The 19,339-nt window shown below is 43.0% G+C and overlaps 1 protein-coding gene across 1 annotated transcript in view; it reads left to right on the top strand.

Annotated features, from left to right (window-relative positions):
- Window positions 1–14,905, top strand: part of UFM1 (ubiquitin fold modifier 1) — a 111,052-nt gene extending 96,147 nt beyond the window's left edge. The window contains exon 6 of the mRNA XM_069205492.1: window positions 14,362–14,905. Within this exon, the coding sequence (XP_069061593.1) occupies window positions 14,362–14,429 (68 nt within the window). The 3' untranslated portion in view covers window positions 14,430–14,905. The remainder of the gene's footprint in view (window positions 1–14,361) is intronic.
- Window positions 14,906–19,339: the final 4,434 nt, after the last annotated feature.

Here is a 19,339-nt window from a genome sequence, read left to right as displayed (position 1 = left end):
CAAATCGACGCAGCTCCTGTGACATCGTCCTGCATGCCCAGGATTTTTCTGCATTGTCCCCGGGGTATCCAAATACCCTGCAGCGTGAAGAGGATCCAAGCCTGCGTGCCCTGGCTGTGTGAAAAATATTGATGCATCATCTGTGTGCACCCGGAAAAACTGACGCACCCCTCCCCGTTTTCCACGCATCTCCTCCTCTGCAGTACCTTGCAGATAATTTAGACGCAAACCAGGTACTTTGTGCTTGCAAGAGACACCTATTGCGTTTAAGAACTTAAAACTCTTTTTATCATTATCTAAAGTGATATTTCAACGTGTACTTATCAAATCTTGATCATTTTGAACTTATTTTATCCAGATAAATAGTCTATATTTTTCTAAACCTGTGTGGTGTTTTTTGTGTGGTGTTTGTACTGTGTTATAGCATGGTTTATTGCACAAATACATTACACATTGCCTTCTAAGTTAAGCCTGACTACTCAGTGCCAAGCTACCAGAGGGTGGGCACAGGATAATTTGGACTGTGCGTGACTTACCCTGACTAGAGAGATGGTCCTTGCTTGGACAGGGGGTGACCCGACTGCCAACCAAAGACCCCATTTCTAATAGTAGCATTAAGGGATATTTGTGGGCTTTTAGGGTTCGAAGAAGGATTGTGTAAAGGCATAGTAAGAGTTTTTCTGGGATTCATGGTTTTAATGTTCAGGGATAGGTAGCATAATAGTTTAGTAAGTGTTTTTTTATTTTTTTATTTTTTTAAAGGTTTTGTAGAACGGTAGAAATAAAGAAAATTGTGAAGTTTGAAGGTTCAGGAAAGAGTTGCAGTAAGGGGCTTTTAGAGTTCCGGGAGGAGTAGCGATAAGGAGTAGTATAGGTTTTTTGGGGTTCCATTAAAAGGTTGTTCAGAATTCTTAGGGTTCAGTGATGAGTAGTTTAAGTGTAGTTGGGAGTTTTTAGGATTCAGGGTTTGGTAGTGTTAAGGTGATTTTTTTAGATTCTGGAAATGGTCGTGTTAAGTGACACTAAGGCGTTTTAAGGGCTCAGGGATGAGTAGTGTCAAGGCATAAGGGTTTTATACGGTTGATGGAAGGATACTGTTAAAGCATGGTTATGAGTTTCTAGGATTCGGGGATGGATAGCATAAGAGTGTAGTAAATTGTTTATATACTAGGCATGCCTGATTTGAATGCCAGCATAGAGCACTAACTCGTTAGAATGTGTGTGTCTGTGTGTCAGGCTTAAGGACTATAAAACTATTATTCTGATGTTAATTTTAACAGTTTGTGGAAGATTGCTATATTATTTTCTGACATTATTTTCAGACCTATTCGTTGACTTGGGTTGCACAGACAAAGTGGAGATCTAAAATTTCCCATTCTCTGAAAAGCTGCAGGACTGGCCTGAATATGATCGCCTAAAAGACCAGATGTTTCAGGTCTTTTTGGCCAATGTCAGGTCATAGACTCGGTTTGTGCCTCATGGGTCTTTGTAATTGCTAGTCTGTAAAGTGTGCCTCCGTGAGAGTTGGGTCTAAGGCTCACATTTTGTGACGTGATTCTGTGTGTCAAGTTGGTGTATGAAATTCCAAGTTTTGGGTGAGAGGTGTGAGCCTCTATGTGTAACGAAGGGCTCAATGTAGGTGAAACATGGTTGTTACAGAAAGTGATGTGCATTTTGTAAGTATGGCTTGTGAGCATTTTGTGTGAAACATGGGTCGGTGTGTGAAGCGCATATGTGTAAGATTTGTTGGTCGGTGTGTGACATAGTAGAACATGTGCGTTTTCATGCGTGTGATGCAGGGGTATGGGTTTGTGTTCCACAAGCAGGCACACATATTTCACAAACTTTGTCTGTGTGTGTGTTTTTTTTGTTTGTTTTTTGGAAATTCAGCCTGAGTAGGACATCTCTCATTATGTATGACCCGTGTGTATGCCGAAGACAGCAAAATCACTATGTGGCAACCGGGATGGTTTATGAGTTTGATATTAGTTATTATTTAGGTCTGCTTATCAAATGTATGCATTACTTAAGGTGTATGTGTGTGTATATATATATATATATATATATATATGTTTGGTGGCATGTGTAGCTGCAGATACACATGCTGTGCACATCCCGCCATCTGGTGTTGGGCTCGGAGTGTTACAAGTTGTTTTTCTTCGAAGAAGTCTTTTCGAGTCACGAGATCGAGAGACTCCTCCCATTTCAGCTCCATTGCGCATGGGCGTCGACTCCATCTTAGATTGTTTTTTTTCCGCCATCGGGTTCGGACGTGTTCCTTTTCGCTCCGTGTTTCGGGTCGGAAAGTTAGTTAGAATCTCGGAAAAATCGTCGGTATTGTTTGCGTTCGGTATCGGGTTAGTTATAACAGATCGACACCGACTTTTGAAGAGCTCCGGTGGCCCTTCGGGGTTTTTTCGATCCCCCCCGTCGGGGCCTGGTCGGCCCGGCCACGTGTCTCTTCAAGGCTAATGGAACGGACCCCATTCCGCTTCTGCCCAAAATGCCATAACAAGTATCCATATACAGATCAGCATCTGGTCTGTAACTTGTGTCTGTCTCCAGAGCACAAGGAGGATACCTGTGAAGCCTGTCGAGCGTTTCGGTCGAGGAAGACATTAAGAGACCGAAGAGCAAGAAGACTGCAGATGGCGTCAGCGCCGAAAGGACAAGGGCGTTTCGAGGAGGAAGAAGAAAGCTTCTCCATCCATGAATCGGACTCGGACGAGCTTGATCCCGAAGAAACGCCGAAAACCGTGAGTAAGACATTGAAACATAAAACTCACGAGAAGACAACAAAAGTCCAGGGGACGCCACCACCAACAGGCCATGGCTTAACCCGAAAGATAGGTGACCGATCATCGGCACCGAAAAAGGGCATGCATGTGGCGAAGTCATCCGACACCGGTCGAGATACCGCCACATAGCAATCTCGGGCCCGAGACAACGGCCCGAACAGATTCGGCACCAAGAAAGTGGCACCGAAATGGTTCGGCACCGAGAAACCACGACGCCGAAAATAAAGAAGGTTGCCTCGGAGCCCAAAAAGGCGACCGAAAAGATTTCGATTCCGAAATATCCAGCCTCGGAACCGAAAACAGGTTCCTACACAGAGGAACAGGGATTGTCCTCCCAGATGCAAGGACATAAGTTCGGAGAGGAACTTCAATCTGTTGAGCCAGACTACACTCAAAGAAGGCTCCACATTCAAAAAGACACAGGGAAGATAAGCACTCTTCCCCCAATTAAGATGAAAAGAAGACTTGCCTTTCAAGAAAAGGACAAGCAGCCACAGGCAAAGGTGGCAAGACAAACAACTCCACCACCATCTCCACCACCATCAATGCACATATCACCGGTAGCCAATCCACCACTGATGCAATCTCCGACTCCTACTGCAATGAGTCAAGATGATCCTGATGCATGGGACCTTTATGATGCTCCTGTATCAGATAACAGCCCAGACTGTTACCCTACAAGGCCGTCGCCACCTGAAGACAGTACATCCTACACGCAGGTGGTCTCATGGGCAGCTGCGTTTCATAACGTCACCTTGCATTCAGAACCAATTGAGGATGACGTTTTATTTAATACACTCTCCTCCACTCATAGCCAGTACCAAAACTTACCTATGCTCCCAGGAATGCTAAAACATTCAAAACAAATATTTCAGGAGCCTGTTAAAGGCAGAGCCATAACTCCAAGGGTGGAAAAAAAGTATAAGCCACCACCAACTGACCCTGTTTATATTACGCAGCAATTAACACCAGATTCTGTGGTTGTTGGGGCAGCTCGCAAGAGAGCAAACTCTCATACCTCGGGAGATGCACCACCTCCAGACAAGGAGAGTCGCAAATTCGATGCTGCGGGTAAAAGAGTTGCAGCACAAGCAGCAAACCAATGGCGTATTGCCAATTAACAAGCACTTTTGGCAAGATACGATAGAGCTCATTGGGACGAAATGCGGCATTTCATAGAACACTTACCCAAAGAGTTCCAGAAAAGGGCACAACAAGTGGTAGAGGAAGGACAAAGTATCTCCAATAATCAGATACGGTCATCAATGGACGCAGCAGATACAGCTGCAAGGACAGTAAATACTGCAATAACAATAAGGAGACACGCATGGTTGCGTACGTCAGGATTCAAGCCGGAAATACAACAAGCTGTGCTGAATATGCCCTTTAATGAACAGCAGTTGTTTGGGCCGGAAGTCGACACTGCTATTGAAAAACTCAAAAAAGATACTGATACCGCAAAAGCCATGGGCGCACTCTACTCCCCACAAAGCAGAGGCACATTTCGCAAAACACCATTTAGGGGAGGGTTTCGAGGTCAACCTACAGAGGCCACAACCTCACAAGCAAGGCCCACTTATCAAAGCCAATACCAGCGGGGAAGTTTTCGGGGGCAATATAGAGGGGCACAATTCCCAAAAAATAGAGGGAAGTTCCAAAGCCCCAAAACCCCTCAAAACAAACAGTGACTTCCAAGTCACACATCCCCAACACATAACACCTGTGGGGGGGAGACTAAGACAATTTTACAAACATTGGGAGGAGATAACAACAGACACTTGGGTACTGGCAATTATCCAGCATGGTTATTGCATAGAATTTCTCAAATTCCCTCCAAACGTGCCACCGAAAACACACAATATGTCAAAACAACATATAGATCTTCTAGGACTAGAAGTTTAGGCATTACTACTAAAAGAAGCAATAGAATTAGTACCAGAACACCAGAAAGGAACAGGAGTTTACTCTCTGTACTTTCTCATACCCAAAAAAGACAAGACTCTGAGACCTATATTAGATCTCCGAACATTAAATACCTACATCAAATCAGATCACTTTCACATGGTGACATTACAAGACGTAATCCCACTACTCAAACAACAAGACTACATGACAACACTAGACCTAAAGGATGCATATTTCCATATACCGATACATCCTTCACACAGAAAGTACTTAAGGTTTGTATTCCAAGGAACACATTACCAATTCAAGGTGTTGCCATTCGGAATAACAACTGCACCAAGAGTTTTTACAAAGTGCCTAGCAGTCGTAGCTGCACATATCAGAAGGCAGCAAATACATGTGTTCCCGTACCTAGACGATTGGTTAATCAAAACCAACACTCTAGAAAGGTGTTCACCACACACAAAGTATGTCATAGAAACCCTACACAAACTAGGTTTCTCAATCAACTGCACAAAGTCACACCTTCTGCTGTGTCAAACACAGCAATACTTAGGGGCGACAATCAACACAGCAAAAGGGATTGCCACTCCAAGTCCACAAAGGGTTCAGGCATTTCACAATGTAATACAGGCCATGTATCCAAATCAAAAAATACAAGTCAAAAAGGTGATGAAACTCCTAGGCATGATGTCCTCATGCATAGCCATTGTCCCAAACGCAAGGTTGCACATGCGGCCCTTACAACAGTGTCTAGCATCACAGTGGTCACAGGCACAGGGTCAAATTTTAGATCTGGTGTTGGTAGACCGCCAAACATACACCTCGCTTCAATGGTGGAACAGTATAAATTTAAACCAAGGGCGGCCTTTCCAAGACCCAGTGCCACAATACATAATAACAACAGATGCCTCCATGATAGGGTGGGGAGCACACCTCAATCAATACAGCATCCAAGGACAATGGGACACTCACCAAAAACAGTTTCACATAAATCACTTAGAACTATTGGCAGTATTTCTAGCGCTGAAAGCATTTCAACCCATAATAAGCTACAAACACATTCTTGTCAAAACACACAACATGACAACGATGTATTACCTAAACAAACAGGGAGGCACACACTCAACACAGTTGTGTCTCCTGGCACAGAAAATATGGCATTGGGCGATTCACAACCACATTCGCCTAATAGCACAATTTATTCCAGGAATTCAGAACCAGCTAGCGGACAATCTTTCTCGGGATCACCAACAGATCCACGAATGGGAGATTCACCCCCAAATACTGAATACTTACTTCCAGAGTCGGGGAACGCCACAAATAGATCTATTTGCAACAAAACGCAAAATGCCAAAACTTCACATCCAGGTACCCACAAGATCAGTCTCAGGGCAATGCGTTATGGATGAGTTGGTCAGGGATATTTGCTTACGCTTTTCCCCCTCTCCCACATCTAGTAAACAAGCTGAGTCAAAACAAACTCAAAACTCATACTAATAGCACCGACATGGGCAAGGCAACCTTGGTACACAACACTACTAGACCTCTCAGTAGTGCCTCATGTCAAACTACCAAACATACCAGATCTGTTAACGCAACACAAACAACAGATCAGACACCCAAATCCAGCATCGCTGAATCTAGCAATCTGGCTCCTGAAGTCCTAGAGTTCGGACATTTAGACCTTACATGGGAATGTATTGAGGTCATAAAACAAGCTAGGAAACCTACCACTAGACATTGCTATGCAAATAAGTGGAAAAGATTTGTTTTTTACTGCCACAATAATCAAATTCAACCCTTACACGCATCTGCCAAAGACATCGTAGGATACTTACTACATTTGCAAAAATCAAAGCTAGCTTTTTCTTCCATTAAAATACATCTTAAAGCAATTTCAGCTTACCTGCAAATTACGCACTCAACTTCTCTATTTAGAATACCAGTCATAAAAGCATTTAAGGAAGGTCTAAAGAGAATTATACCACCAAGAACACCACCAGTTCCTTCATGGAACCTCAACATTGTCTTAACACGACTCATGGGTCCACCTTTGAGCCCATGCACTCTTGTGAAATGCAATACTTAACATGGAAAGTTGCATTTTTAATTTCCATCACATCTTTAAGAAGAGTAAGTGAGATTCAAGCATTTACCATACAAGAACCATTTATTCAGATACACAAGCATAAAGTAGTTCTACGAACAAATCCTAAATTTTTGCCAAAAGTCATATCACCGTTCCACTTAAATCAAACAGTAGAATTACCAGTGTTCTTCCCACAGCCAGACTCTGTAGTTGAAAGAGCACTACATACAATGGACATCAAAAGAGCGTTAATGTACTACATTGACAGAACAAAACTAATTCGCAAAACAAAACAATTATTTATTGCTTTCCAAAAACCTCATACAGGAAATCCAATTTCTAAGCAAGGCATTACTAGATGGATAGTTAAGTGCATTCAAACCTGTTATCTTAAAGCTAAAAGAGAACTGCCTATTACACCAAAGGCACACTCAACTAGAAAGAAAGGTGCTACCATGGCCTTTCTAGGAAATATTCAAATGACAGAAATATGTAAGGCAGCTACATGGTCTACGCCTCATACATTTACCAAACACTACTGTGTAGACGTGCTAACAACACAGCAAGCCACAGTAGGCCAAGCAGTACTACGAACATTGTTTCAGACAACTTCAACTCCTACAGGCTGAACCACCGCTTTTGGGGAGATAACTGCTTACTAGTCTATGCACAGCATGTGTATCTGCAGCTACACATGCCACCGAACGGAAAATGTCACTTACCCAGTGTACATCTGTTCGTGGCATTAGTCGCTGCAGATTTACATGCGCCCACCCGCCTCCCCGGGAGCCTGTAGCCGTTTAGAAGTTGATCTTGAACATCTGTATATTTGTAAATATATATATTACTTTAAACTACATTATGTACATACATATTCACTCCATTGCATGGGCACTATTACTAGCATATACAACTCCTACCTCACCCTCTGCGGGGGAAAACAATCTAAGATGGAGTCGACGCCCATGCGCAATGGAGCCGAAATGGGAGGAGTCCCTCGATCTCGTGACTTGAAAAGACTTCTTCGAAGAAAAATAACTTGTAACACTCCGAGCCCAACACCAGATGGGGGGATGTGCACAGCATGTGAATCTGCAGCGACTAATGCCACGAACAGATGTACACTGGGTAAGTGACATTTTCCATATATATATATATATGTATTATCTCCATATATTTTACCTAGTGGCATTCGCCTCTAGTTAGTTATATTTGGGACCTATTTTACCATAGATGGAGCATTTCGTGTTTCGCCAATAACTTTGGTGCTGTTTCATGAATCTTCATGAAAGTTTCTAAATGTATACTTTGGTCAGTTCACCTGCTGTCTAGAAGGTTGCGGGGTGATCTGTCAAGCAGGGCCAAGAAAAATGGGGGGGTTCCCAAAACACTTTTTCCCCATTGTCTGTCAATGAGATATTTCAAATGTTTTAACATTACTACAGCCCGAACCGCTGAATGGATTCACACCATATTCGGCACAAAGCTATATCTTGGTCTTGAAAGCATGCTTTTTGTGATTTGCAGTAAATCCATTAAGCAGTTTTGAAGAACTTGGGGAATCCCCAAACCCCCACCTCCGCTGCCTTGGGGACCACCACTGACACGGGACTACAATACAAGAATAAAGGGGGTTCGTTGTGGACCCCCGAGGACCGCCACCTCCGTGGGGCTGTATAGGTTGGAGGGGGCAGTGCAGCCCCCCTCGTGGAGCCAATGATGTCCCTGGGGACAGCCACCCCCCCAGGACTAGCAATATGCGTGCAGGGAAACAGATGCAAACATTGCTCCCACAAGCAGGGAACTGCTATTTAAAACAGCTCCCTGCAGGACGTGGGTAGCTGGCTAGGAGTACGGTCCTGTCACTCTCTCTCTCTCTCTCTCTATCTTCCATCCCATAAAGGGGAGAGAGGGAGAGGGAGAGTGAGGTACGAATGTTATAGTTACGTTTGGATTGACTGTTAAACCTTCCTAGTGATGGAACATTCAGGTTGCTTTCCAGTCACATGCGTGGGTTGACTGTCATAGGTATGTCTAGAAGCATCACAGTAGGGAGTCATCTATGGCCTAAAGGTTAAGATCACCAACCATCACACTGAAAGTTGAGGGTTCTACTCCATGTTTGTCCGTGGTCATTTTCCTTCTTTAATTTCTTTTAAACTTCAGAAGATTAAGGTTCATACTGAAAAGTGATCTTGTTCTTTTAAGTTGACAAATACATTTATCTTTTCAGTTTGTCTAGAAATATCTCATTCTAAGTATATCATTCATCAGAGCCTTAAAAAAACTCTGTACTTCCCTTTCTGTTTCTCTCTTTTAATCTTTCTCCCACTCACACACCCACTCTGACCCGTACGCACCCACTCAGATACTCACACACCCACTCACAAACCAACTCAGACTCTCGCGCCCACTCACAGCCCTACTCAGACCTTCACGCACCCACTCACAGAACTACTCAGACTCTCACACACCACTGACAGACCCACTGAAACTCTCACATACCCACTCACAGTACCACTGATGACACTGATGCACCCACTCTCACACCCAGATATACACTCTCACACCCAGATATACACTCTCACACCCTGATATACACTCTCACAGACACACTCACTCCCAGATACACCCTCTCACACCTCTTCTCACACCCAGAGAGACTTGCTGCGACGGCCAACTCCCACCCTCACCATGCACTGCTTTTTATCCCACAAATTATGACACTCATGACATCTTTGATAACTTAATTGATAATATCAATGTAATATTTTCAGTAAAAGTTTCAACAAAAAAACTGCATGGCAGGGGCACGAGTTATAGTTGCCTTGGGGCACGATTCATAATTACTTGAGATAACCTTAACAGGTAAATTTCTGTGGTTTTGTACCTTTAAAATGTGAGCCTAACTATAACGTCCCTGTAACCTTTGTTGTTTTTTAAGTGTATGTATATATGTGTGTGTGTGTGTATGCATGTATATATATGTGTGTGTATGCATGTGTACATATATATATATATATATTTTGTTGATCCTTAACTCCTACAAAACATTTAATGAATCACCACTTATGGCTGGCTCGTACTCACGGAAAATCAAGCAATCCTTTCTCAGACTTAGGCTGGGTGAAGTCCCTACTTTAGACCTCATGCCAAAATGGAAGAAGGAGCGGCAAGTAGACTCCCAGGAGTGCCGTCTCTGCCATCTAGCAGATGAAAACTTGATGCATGTGGTCTGCATTTGTCCAGCCCTGGCAGCCGAAAGGAGACTCTTGCTGAAAAAAGAATTTAACGGCTTAAGAATTAGATCCTGCAGACAAGCACTAATTGCAGCTTTTAACCCTCAAAATACAATATTGAACATTAGGCTGGTTCAATTTTTGGAAATTTTCACTCATAAAACCACAACCTCTCGAAATGACCAGATAGAGGGAGGGCGGAAACAATAGCGAAATCCCTATAACCCTCTTTTGAACATCCTAAAGAAGGGAAGGCTCCTATGTAGTCCACAGGGTTGCTTAGCTCGTGTCGTAATAAAGTCCGGTTTCAACAATCAGACGTAAGTAGGGGTAGATAAAACTGATAGGCCTCTTCCCACTTTGTCCTATTTTTACCAATGCCTCATTTGTCTGCTACTGTTCTCCTTAAATATCTTGGGGGAAGGATATTTCATATAGCTTTTCATTTTAAACACAGGATTTTATCTGGCGTTGTATTTATTTTACCCGCAATAAGATTGTTCTGTTGTCCCATTATTAATACCTATAGCACTAGTATGTTCCTTTCTTAAAACCTTCATATAGAAGAAAAACTCACTAACCACTTCACCTTAAGCTAAAGAACTGTAATTGCCTTTTTGCACTAAAATTGTTAAATGTTTATGTGGAAGGAAAGTTTTATGGTTTTAATTAACTAATAAACTTGTGTTTTTACTATATATATATATATATATATATATGTGTGTGTGTGCATGTATGTGTGTGTGTATATGTGTGTGCATGTGTGTGTACATGTGTGTAAATATATATATATGCGTGTGTGCATGTATATATATGCGTGTGTGCATGTATATATATGTGTGTGTGTGTGTGTGTGTGTATATATATATGTGTGTGTTTTTATATATATATGTGTGTGTATATATATATATATATATATAATAATTCTATGCTTAACATGTTTATAGGTTATTGCACAATTAACTTTGATTACATGCTTATGGGTCTCTGTTTTATTTATCTATCACAATATGTAAATATTATCATAACTATTTTATTTACAAGCACTTCACTATTGAAATATTGAGGAAAAGAAAAACAATTTTAAAAATTGAGTTATAAAAATACACAAATAAATTAGCTTCAATTACAGCAACACTTGAAAGTCTGAGTTAATACAACTTTAAATTTCAGTATATTATTTTCCTTATACATGTATACCTTTTCTAGTTAGTCATGTATCTATTTATTACTTTACTCCTACTGTAGGAGAGAAACAAATCTTTCACTCTTTCCAGTGCACTACTTTGTCTCACCCTATACCGTTCTCAGTATATCCTCTACCTTCACTCTGACTCATCACAAACCTCATTCTACTTTGATCTCTAAAATAACCCTTTCTAGACTCTTCCCTCCTCTACCCCTCCTGGCTCACCCCAAATATCATTTTGCTACTATGATCTCCCAAACAACCATTTTGAAATTCTTCCTTCATGTACCCCTCCTTTGACTCATCCCAAACTTAATTTTACTACTACAAACTCCAAAATAACACTTTCTAGACCCTTCCCTCTTCTATCCCTCCGTTATCCTACTCAATTCAACTAACAGACTCACATGTTCACCACTCGAAGTAATTCAAATTCCCCTATACTAATCCACCACTAATCCTTTGGGTTCTGGTGTAGCGTGCTACTCGCCAAAAAGCTTTGCCACCTCATCAAGGGTAGTAAACACTATATGAATACTATTATAATACCTTTACCCACCCCTAAACCCCCAAAATACCCTTATCCCCCAATACCCTAACTCACCTCTAAACCCTAAAAAGACCATTACTCCAATACCCTTACCCATCCCTAAACCCTAAAAACACTCTTACCACCCAATACGTTTACACACCTCTAAACCCTAAAGTACTCTTACCACCAATACCCTTACCCATCCCTAAACCCTAAAAACACCCTTACCATCCAATACCTCTACCTGCCCTAAAACACCCTTACTACCCAATAACTCTACCCATCCCTAAACCCTAAAATTCCTTTACTACCCTATACCCCTTCCCATCCCTAATCCCTTACCCAACCCTAAACCTAAAACCTTAAATATGTATATACACATATGTGGATATATGTACACACACACACACACAGACACACATATATTTATACATACCTTAAATGGACTTCCCATGTGTGTTAAAGGCATATGGTGGTAGTAATAGCTGTGGGTAAAGGCACTGTGTGGTAATTTCTGCATTTGTAAAGGCTGTTTTCCCTTCAGCAGCATTAAAAATGTTTAGTTGTACTGCAATGACTAAGTAACAAGCAATAATCTCAATCATACTTTCAAGAGAGAGAGCACACTCATTTGCTGGAGGAGCGAGGAAAGAGGGAATTTAGGAAGTTGGAAGCCCCCTTCAAGGAGAGCTAGCTGTGGATTGGCTATTAATGTTGACTCATTTTTACCCGTGCTCTTAGCAGTTGTAATTCTTTATACTTGTGTTGCAAGTCTGCTGAAGATTACAATTGGAGAAGGTTTGTGTATAATCCTCACCTGTGCTCTGATAGAGAATTGTGGTTTCACTCGGCTCTAGGATCAGACATTCTGAAAGGCCAGTCCTTCCAGCTACTATTTCAACATATAGCTGCAGCAACCTACCTTTCAGCACAGAAAGTAAACTCATTACCAGAATCTGAACACTCATCTATGATAGTTAGCCCACTTACGTCTCCTGGAGCTAAATGTCATCTTCCTGAGACTGAAGGTGTAAATTGTCAGTCTTTATAGGTAATACAGCACCCGTGTTCAGTTTAAATTACTAGAGCAGGACAGAGTATCACTCTTTGAGCTGGCTGCCCATCAACAGGGCTGGTGAATCATTCTTGCCATAGCTCTTCATCTGCACAGGAAATGCAACCCCAAGGCTGACACTCTGAGCACACATTGTCATACTCCTTCTACACAACAAAATACTTAGACAATTCTAAGTTAAACTTGAATAAGTGGAATTTCTTTAGTTATGGACCAGTTAACAATCCCCTTGGATATGCTCTTCTCCTAAACTAGTCATTCAAATTCCTCATTGCTTTTCCCTCAAGTGCCCTGATTCACAAGTCCATCTAATAAGTAAACAGTACAAGTGGTTTGGAAATTGTGCTCATGGTTCCGTTCTGCTTGAATTATTATTTGGATGTAAGACCTTATCATGCTATTGAGATTAACATGAGGTTCTGTTGGATAAAATTCCTGACTTGCAGACCAATCAGAAATGGGTCCTTATGTTTTGAAAGACATTGAATATCATTGCATGTTGTCATGGTTTACGTTCACTTTTCTCAGGCACCTTTTCCTGGTGAAGACCCCAATGTACCATTACTGGGCCAGAACTTCATGAACTGTGTAGTTTTGACCTGAAGTTTCGGAAGCAGCAGGTTATAGACACTGAAAAACAAATTTGTATTTTAGAGAAGACTCTACTTGCACATTTCATATCAGGCAGTTAAAACTCTCCCACTTCTTGTGTCTTTAACTCAATTGCATGTTATTTCACACTTCTAAAATTATTATTTACTATGTATGGATACATTAATGTTTGTGTTCAGTTACTAATTAAATATGGCAATCCAAACATATTGATTGTATTCCCTTAAAAATGCACAATATTAATGGTCATATCAATGCGTCTGTTTGTAGTAAGCACAAGTTAAATTTTTCCTAATTTGCCTTACAATAAGGCACATAAACGTGTGACATTATACACACACAGTTAACTTTATTCAGATGTAATTATTCTTTTTTTATACTAGCAATTTGCCCAGGGTTTGTGCATGTCTCTGAGAAATGTATTAAACATTTGCTTTGCTAGGTTAAACCCCTTTCATAAGGTCAAACTTGTTTGGTTCCTCATGAAATTATTGGAATGTTTCATTAGTGCCTCCTGCGGACTATGCATCTGAATATTGTGCTATCAGATTCACAGTCTGTTCCTGTTCCTAAATACATTTCTTGGGTTAGACCCTCCCCACTCCCTCCTCTGATCTCTCTGGAGGGATTGGCTTCGGTAGGAGGACTTCCACTCTCTGTTCACAAGCTACCACTGAGTACTGTTGCAATTTCTGGTCCAGTTTTGAGCTTTCAGTTGATTTTTGTTTACGTAAACCTATGGTGTAGATTCTGTTTCTCAGCATGTCCTCGTCCATTTGGTGATCTTAATTGAAGGAATTTCTTACTTTAAGCAGGCCATGTCATATAAATATTTTTTCATTGAGTCGCGTGAAAATGATGGCACTATTGAGATGCCATTTGGAACTCTGTACTTAAGGATTTCTCTTTCTGTTTTTAGGAAATGTTTTCCTGAAGCATGGTTCAGAACTGAGACTTATTCCTAGAGATCGTGTTGGAAGATCGTAACGTTGCAGAGTTTCGACAGCAATGAAAGATTCACTGTCATACAGTATACAACAAACATTGGGCCCTGGACTTACCTGCTAAATGAATACTACACTGGAGCTGGTCGTTCTCTAGTCCTTTTCATAACTTTATCCAACGGGAATAGAAATCAAGCATGCAGAGATGGGCATGTTTATTTTGAAGAATGTGGGTGTTACAGTTACAGGGACGTCCTAATGACATTTATTTCAACCACGTTTTTTACCATGTATTTTTACCGAAACACACCATAGACCATGCTCAGATAACCTTTGTACAGGCTGCTTTCTGTGCACAGTAATTTAATTACAAGGTATTAAACATAGATATTTGAAATTGAGCACACAAAATTTTTGTTCTTCAAAAGTAAACATCATTATAGTGCATCCAAATTATTGTGTTGTGTTCCTACTTGGTTAATATTTTATTAGAATAAATTACTTCTTTAATATAAATGGCACACTTGTCAATGACTCTTTTTTTCAGAACATTAGCAGACCAAGCAAATTTGATTTACATATTAAAAAAAAAAACTTTTCAGATCTATATGTGTATTGTAAATCGAGGAATAGACCTGCGTAGAGAAATATACATAGATTCAGTGATCCATGTCTAAGTCGTTTCAGTCGCTAACTAAAAGGAATCTTCTATTTCCTATTCTAAAATAATATAATAAACATTAGGCAAGTGTTCGTGTTGTTTCCTACATGACCAGACTGCTGCTAGTTGTATTTTTTTATTGCATTTTCAAAATGGTATAACACAAGTAACATCACCGATGCATCTGGCAAAATGTCCAAAAGCCAAGGCAGAAGAGCATATCAATACTAAAATCGGAGGAGCAGACATAGCCTGCCCGAAAACATGAAGTACCAACAATACCTTAGCTGTACCAATATAATATAAGGGAAAAGGAAGGTCTGCAAAGGGCACCACACATCCCTTGGACGGGCATTGGGCAGCATCAACTCTTAATAGGCCGCCAACTGCTCCTTACAGTACACAGCATCCCGCAGCCACTTCTGGCAGTGAGGACCAGGCACATTGCAACTCTTTGTTTCTCCATCACTAGGAGCAACCCCACCAGTCTCCTGTTCTCAGGGGGAATCTCCTTAATATAACCCAAGAGTGCAAACATAGCAGATCTCAGTAGTGTGAGCCCAACCATCTCTTCCGGCGCATTCAGCACATCCTCCCAAAAGCTCATCAGCACCCTACGACCCCTTGCCAAGCGCAGAAAATCCACACTCCGCGCAGCACATCTATTGCAGCGATCATCAGCCCGAACACCCAACCTCTGAAGGCTACGCGGCGTGTAATACAAACGATGTTGAAATTTAAAGTGTAGCAGACGCAATCTGTAGTTAGGGGGTTAACTTGCGCATATGCGCGCAGCGGTATTTCCACACGTCATCCGACAAGGCATCCCCACATATAGTTCCCATTGTCCTCTGGCCCTAGGGGCCACCATAGACGCTGTCGCCTGCATACACACATACAAGCTGGTGATAAGGCCGCGAGGGGACGGAGACTTATACAGTAACTCCAACACACGTCTCACCTGGGGCGCCGCAGGAAAAGTGGGATACTTGGAGCTCAGGGATTCCCTGATCTGAAGGTAGGTAAGTCGATACTGCATGGCGGCGCACGAAGCACCACCTCAGAAGGAATAAATAATTTCTCAGGGTACCAGGAGCCCAAAGTCTTCAGCTGCAAATCCCTCACCAGCCGAAGGCGCAAACGGCACCTCGTCTCCGATCCGTCGCAGAAGCGCCCACCAGGCCTTCACCGTACACGCCACTGTAATAATTCCTGGCAATGCAGGACGAGGCGCATCATATAGTACACCATACAGGCAAGCAGGCCAAATCAAGTCCTGCTCCGGAGCCAAGTGCAGCAAGTATTTTATAGGATGCATCCAAAAATGCGCATAGTGAGCTTGCGCGCACGTATACTAAAGATTCAGATTCGGAGCAGCCAAACCGCCCAGCTCGAATGGCAGCACGAGTGTCTCCCATGATGTCTTGGGCTGCTTACCCGCCCAAACCAGAGATAAGCTCCAGAAGCTGGAAGTGAGCACAAGGGGGATGTTGGTAAACAAATAGAGAAATGTAGGCAGAACCACCATCTTCGCAATGGCTTTATGGCCAGTCAGCGAGAGCTGCAAGGAATGCCAAACCACAACCTTATCTTCCAGCCATCCAATGGCCCTACCATAATTGGCGGACCAAAGCTCGTCCAGTTCCCAGCACACCCAAATACCAGACTGGGCCATCAGCCCAGCACAAAGGATACTGCGAACAATACACCACTGTGACAGCCAACAGAGGTAAGACCACAGACTTAGACCAATTGATGATCCCAGAGATCCGACCAAGCATGCATTCTCATCTAGGAGTATATCAAGGTGAATATGTGGGTCCCGAACATATAAAGCAACATCATCAGCATACATAGAAACCAAGAGTGGACGTTGTCTAAACGCTAAACCTCTTGTGGTTATGATGACGAAGTTGCGCAGCCAGCGGCTCTATGAACACTGCAAAGACCAAGGGTGAAAGGGGGTAGCCCTGACGGGTACCCCTAGATACCGGGATAGGATCCAATGTCATCCCGTTAACACACAGTCGTGTCACTGGGGCCGAGTAGAGAAGGCAAATCAATTGGAGAAACCTTGAGGTCGAAGCCCATTCGCGCCAATAGACCAAACAAATATGACCATTCTAACGAATCAAACGCCTTAGTAGTGTCCAAAAATACTTCCACATCGTGGTCCTCAGGGGACACCGCCTGTGCAATTGTAAAGAAGGTATGCAGATTATACAAGGTCGAGCAACCCGGCACAAACCCGGATTGGTCCAGGAGCACCATTGACGGTAAAAAGAGGCTGCAGGCGCATAGCCAGCAGCTTTGCTAAAATCTTGTTAACCTGATTTATAAGCGACAAGGGCCAATATGAATCGCAAGAGTGTGTCCTTGCCCGGCTTCAGTATAGTACAGCAAAAGGAGCCTCTCTCAGTGTCGGTGGCAAAGTGCTGCATTCGAGCACCTCAACGCACACTTCTAATAAATGTGATGCCAGCAAATCCACATATTCTTTGTAGAAGGCCGCCATGAGCCCATCAAGGCCAGGGGCCTTGTCCCCGGGCCAGACAGCGGATAACCTACACAATCTCCTCAAAAGGCACTTCCAAATATTGCTTATTCTCCAGCCACAATAAACTTATATCCTCAAAATAATCAGAATAGGCCTCCGAGGCCGAGCCGCCCGAGGCGTAATAGAGGGAAGCATAGAACTCTGTCGGCGCCCGCCCAACCTCCTCCACACCCGTTCAAGAAACGCCCGCAGAATCCAGCAGCTCCACAACATAATTCCCAGTCCATGGGCGATGCAGCATTTCTGCCAGCATCCTACCAGCTCGCTCGCCCTCTCCATACCTTCGCGCCGTAGCCTCTTTGTCAGACAACTTCTCCTGAAACTCCGCCAGGAGAGCATTTAACATATCAACGTACAGACGTTTTTCCAGCGCAGTCAACTGACCCTTTAGAGTCGCTAGTTCACAAAGTATTGCCCTGAGCATGCCATGCTGTTTAGCCAGGCATGTCCCCCGGATCACCACTTTAAATGCCTCCCTCAAGTTACCCGCCAACGTGACTGAGCCCTTATTAGTCGCAGAGTACTCCTTTATGGACCTCCTCTCTAGAAACAGAGTCCTTCACTGCGTTGCACGACAGCCTCCACAAAAAGTCCTGCCGCTCACACCAAGGAAGCCCCAAACGCAACAAAACCGGGGAATGGTCTGACAATGTTCGGGGCAGATGCTCGACACTCTCCGTCCAGAGCTCCACATCCCTGGTACCAAGCCACCTGTCCAGTTGCGACCAGCTGCTATAGACAGTATTAACAAAAGTGCCTTCCCTCAGAGTGCCATGCTTTTCCCTCCATTGATCAACCACAGCGCCTTCCGTCATGATAAGAGCAAGCGCCCCCGCAGCCGCCACGTGTCGAGGCCTCAGCCAGCTCTCACTATCCGCAACCACATCCAAAACAACATGAAAATCACCACCCCATAGGATTGAACCTGGCCCCAAAGAGCTTGTCAATCGCCAAACCTCATCAAAAAACTGCGGGCCATCCACATTAGGACCGTATATTGAAACCAGGCGGACGGTTTGCCATGCAGGCTACCCTGAAGAACGTAGCGCCCCAGCGAGTCTAGAATCACCCTCTCAGTATGCCACTGCAGACCTTTGCGACTCACAATGGCAACCCCACGCGTATAGCACGAATATGCAGCCACATGGCATTCCCCAGTCCAGCCAGCTTGCAGCCTATGTTTTGTGGCAGCCGTCAGGTGAGTCTCCTGAAACACATAAATATCAACCACATGATGCTGCAAATATGCAGAAAGCAGCCACATCTTGTGCCCATCATATTCAGCCCCCAAACATTCCAGGTCATACAGGTCACATATGCCACCCCTTTAGGAGTCATCACAGTAGGTCCTTCAACTGCTTCTTAGCTACCATATGGCTCTAGATCATGCAGAACAGCGCCGAGGACAAAGAGAGACAGCAATGTAGAGATAGAAGGAAAGCAGAAAATGTAGTAAGCAGCAAAAAACCAAGCTGTCCCACCCTCACTAACCCCAAATCGGCCACCCCATGACTGCTGCTAGTTACTGTACATACTTCAGTTTTATTTTATATCCATTTGTATTTAGTCTTCTGTAGACCAGTTCTGCAATGGATAAAATTACAAGAACGTTGTAGGAAGATGGCTCCTTGTTGCAGTTACCCCCCACTTTTTGCCTGATATTGATGCTGACTTGACTGAGAAGTGTGCTGGGACCCTGCTAACCAGGCCCCAGCACCAATGTTCTTTCACTAAA

The sequence above is a fragment of the Pleurodeles waltl genome, chromosome 8 (assembly GCF_031143425.1).
Source record: "Pleurodeles waltl isolate 20211129_DDA chromosome 8, aPleWal1.hap1.20221129, whole genome shotgun sequence".
In the NCBI taxonomy this organism is placed as follows: domain Eukaryota; kingdom Metazoa; phylum Chordata; class Amphibia; order Caudata; family Salamandridae; genus Pleurodeles; species Pleurodeles waltl.
This window is presented reverse-complemented; position numbering and strand designations above follow the sequence as displayed.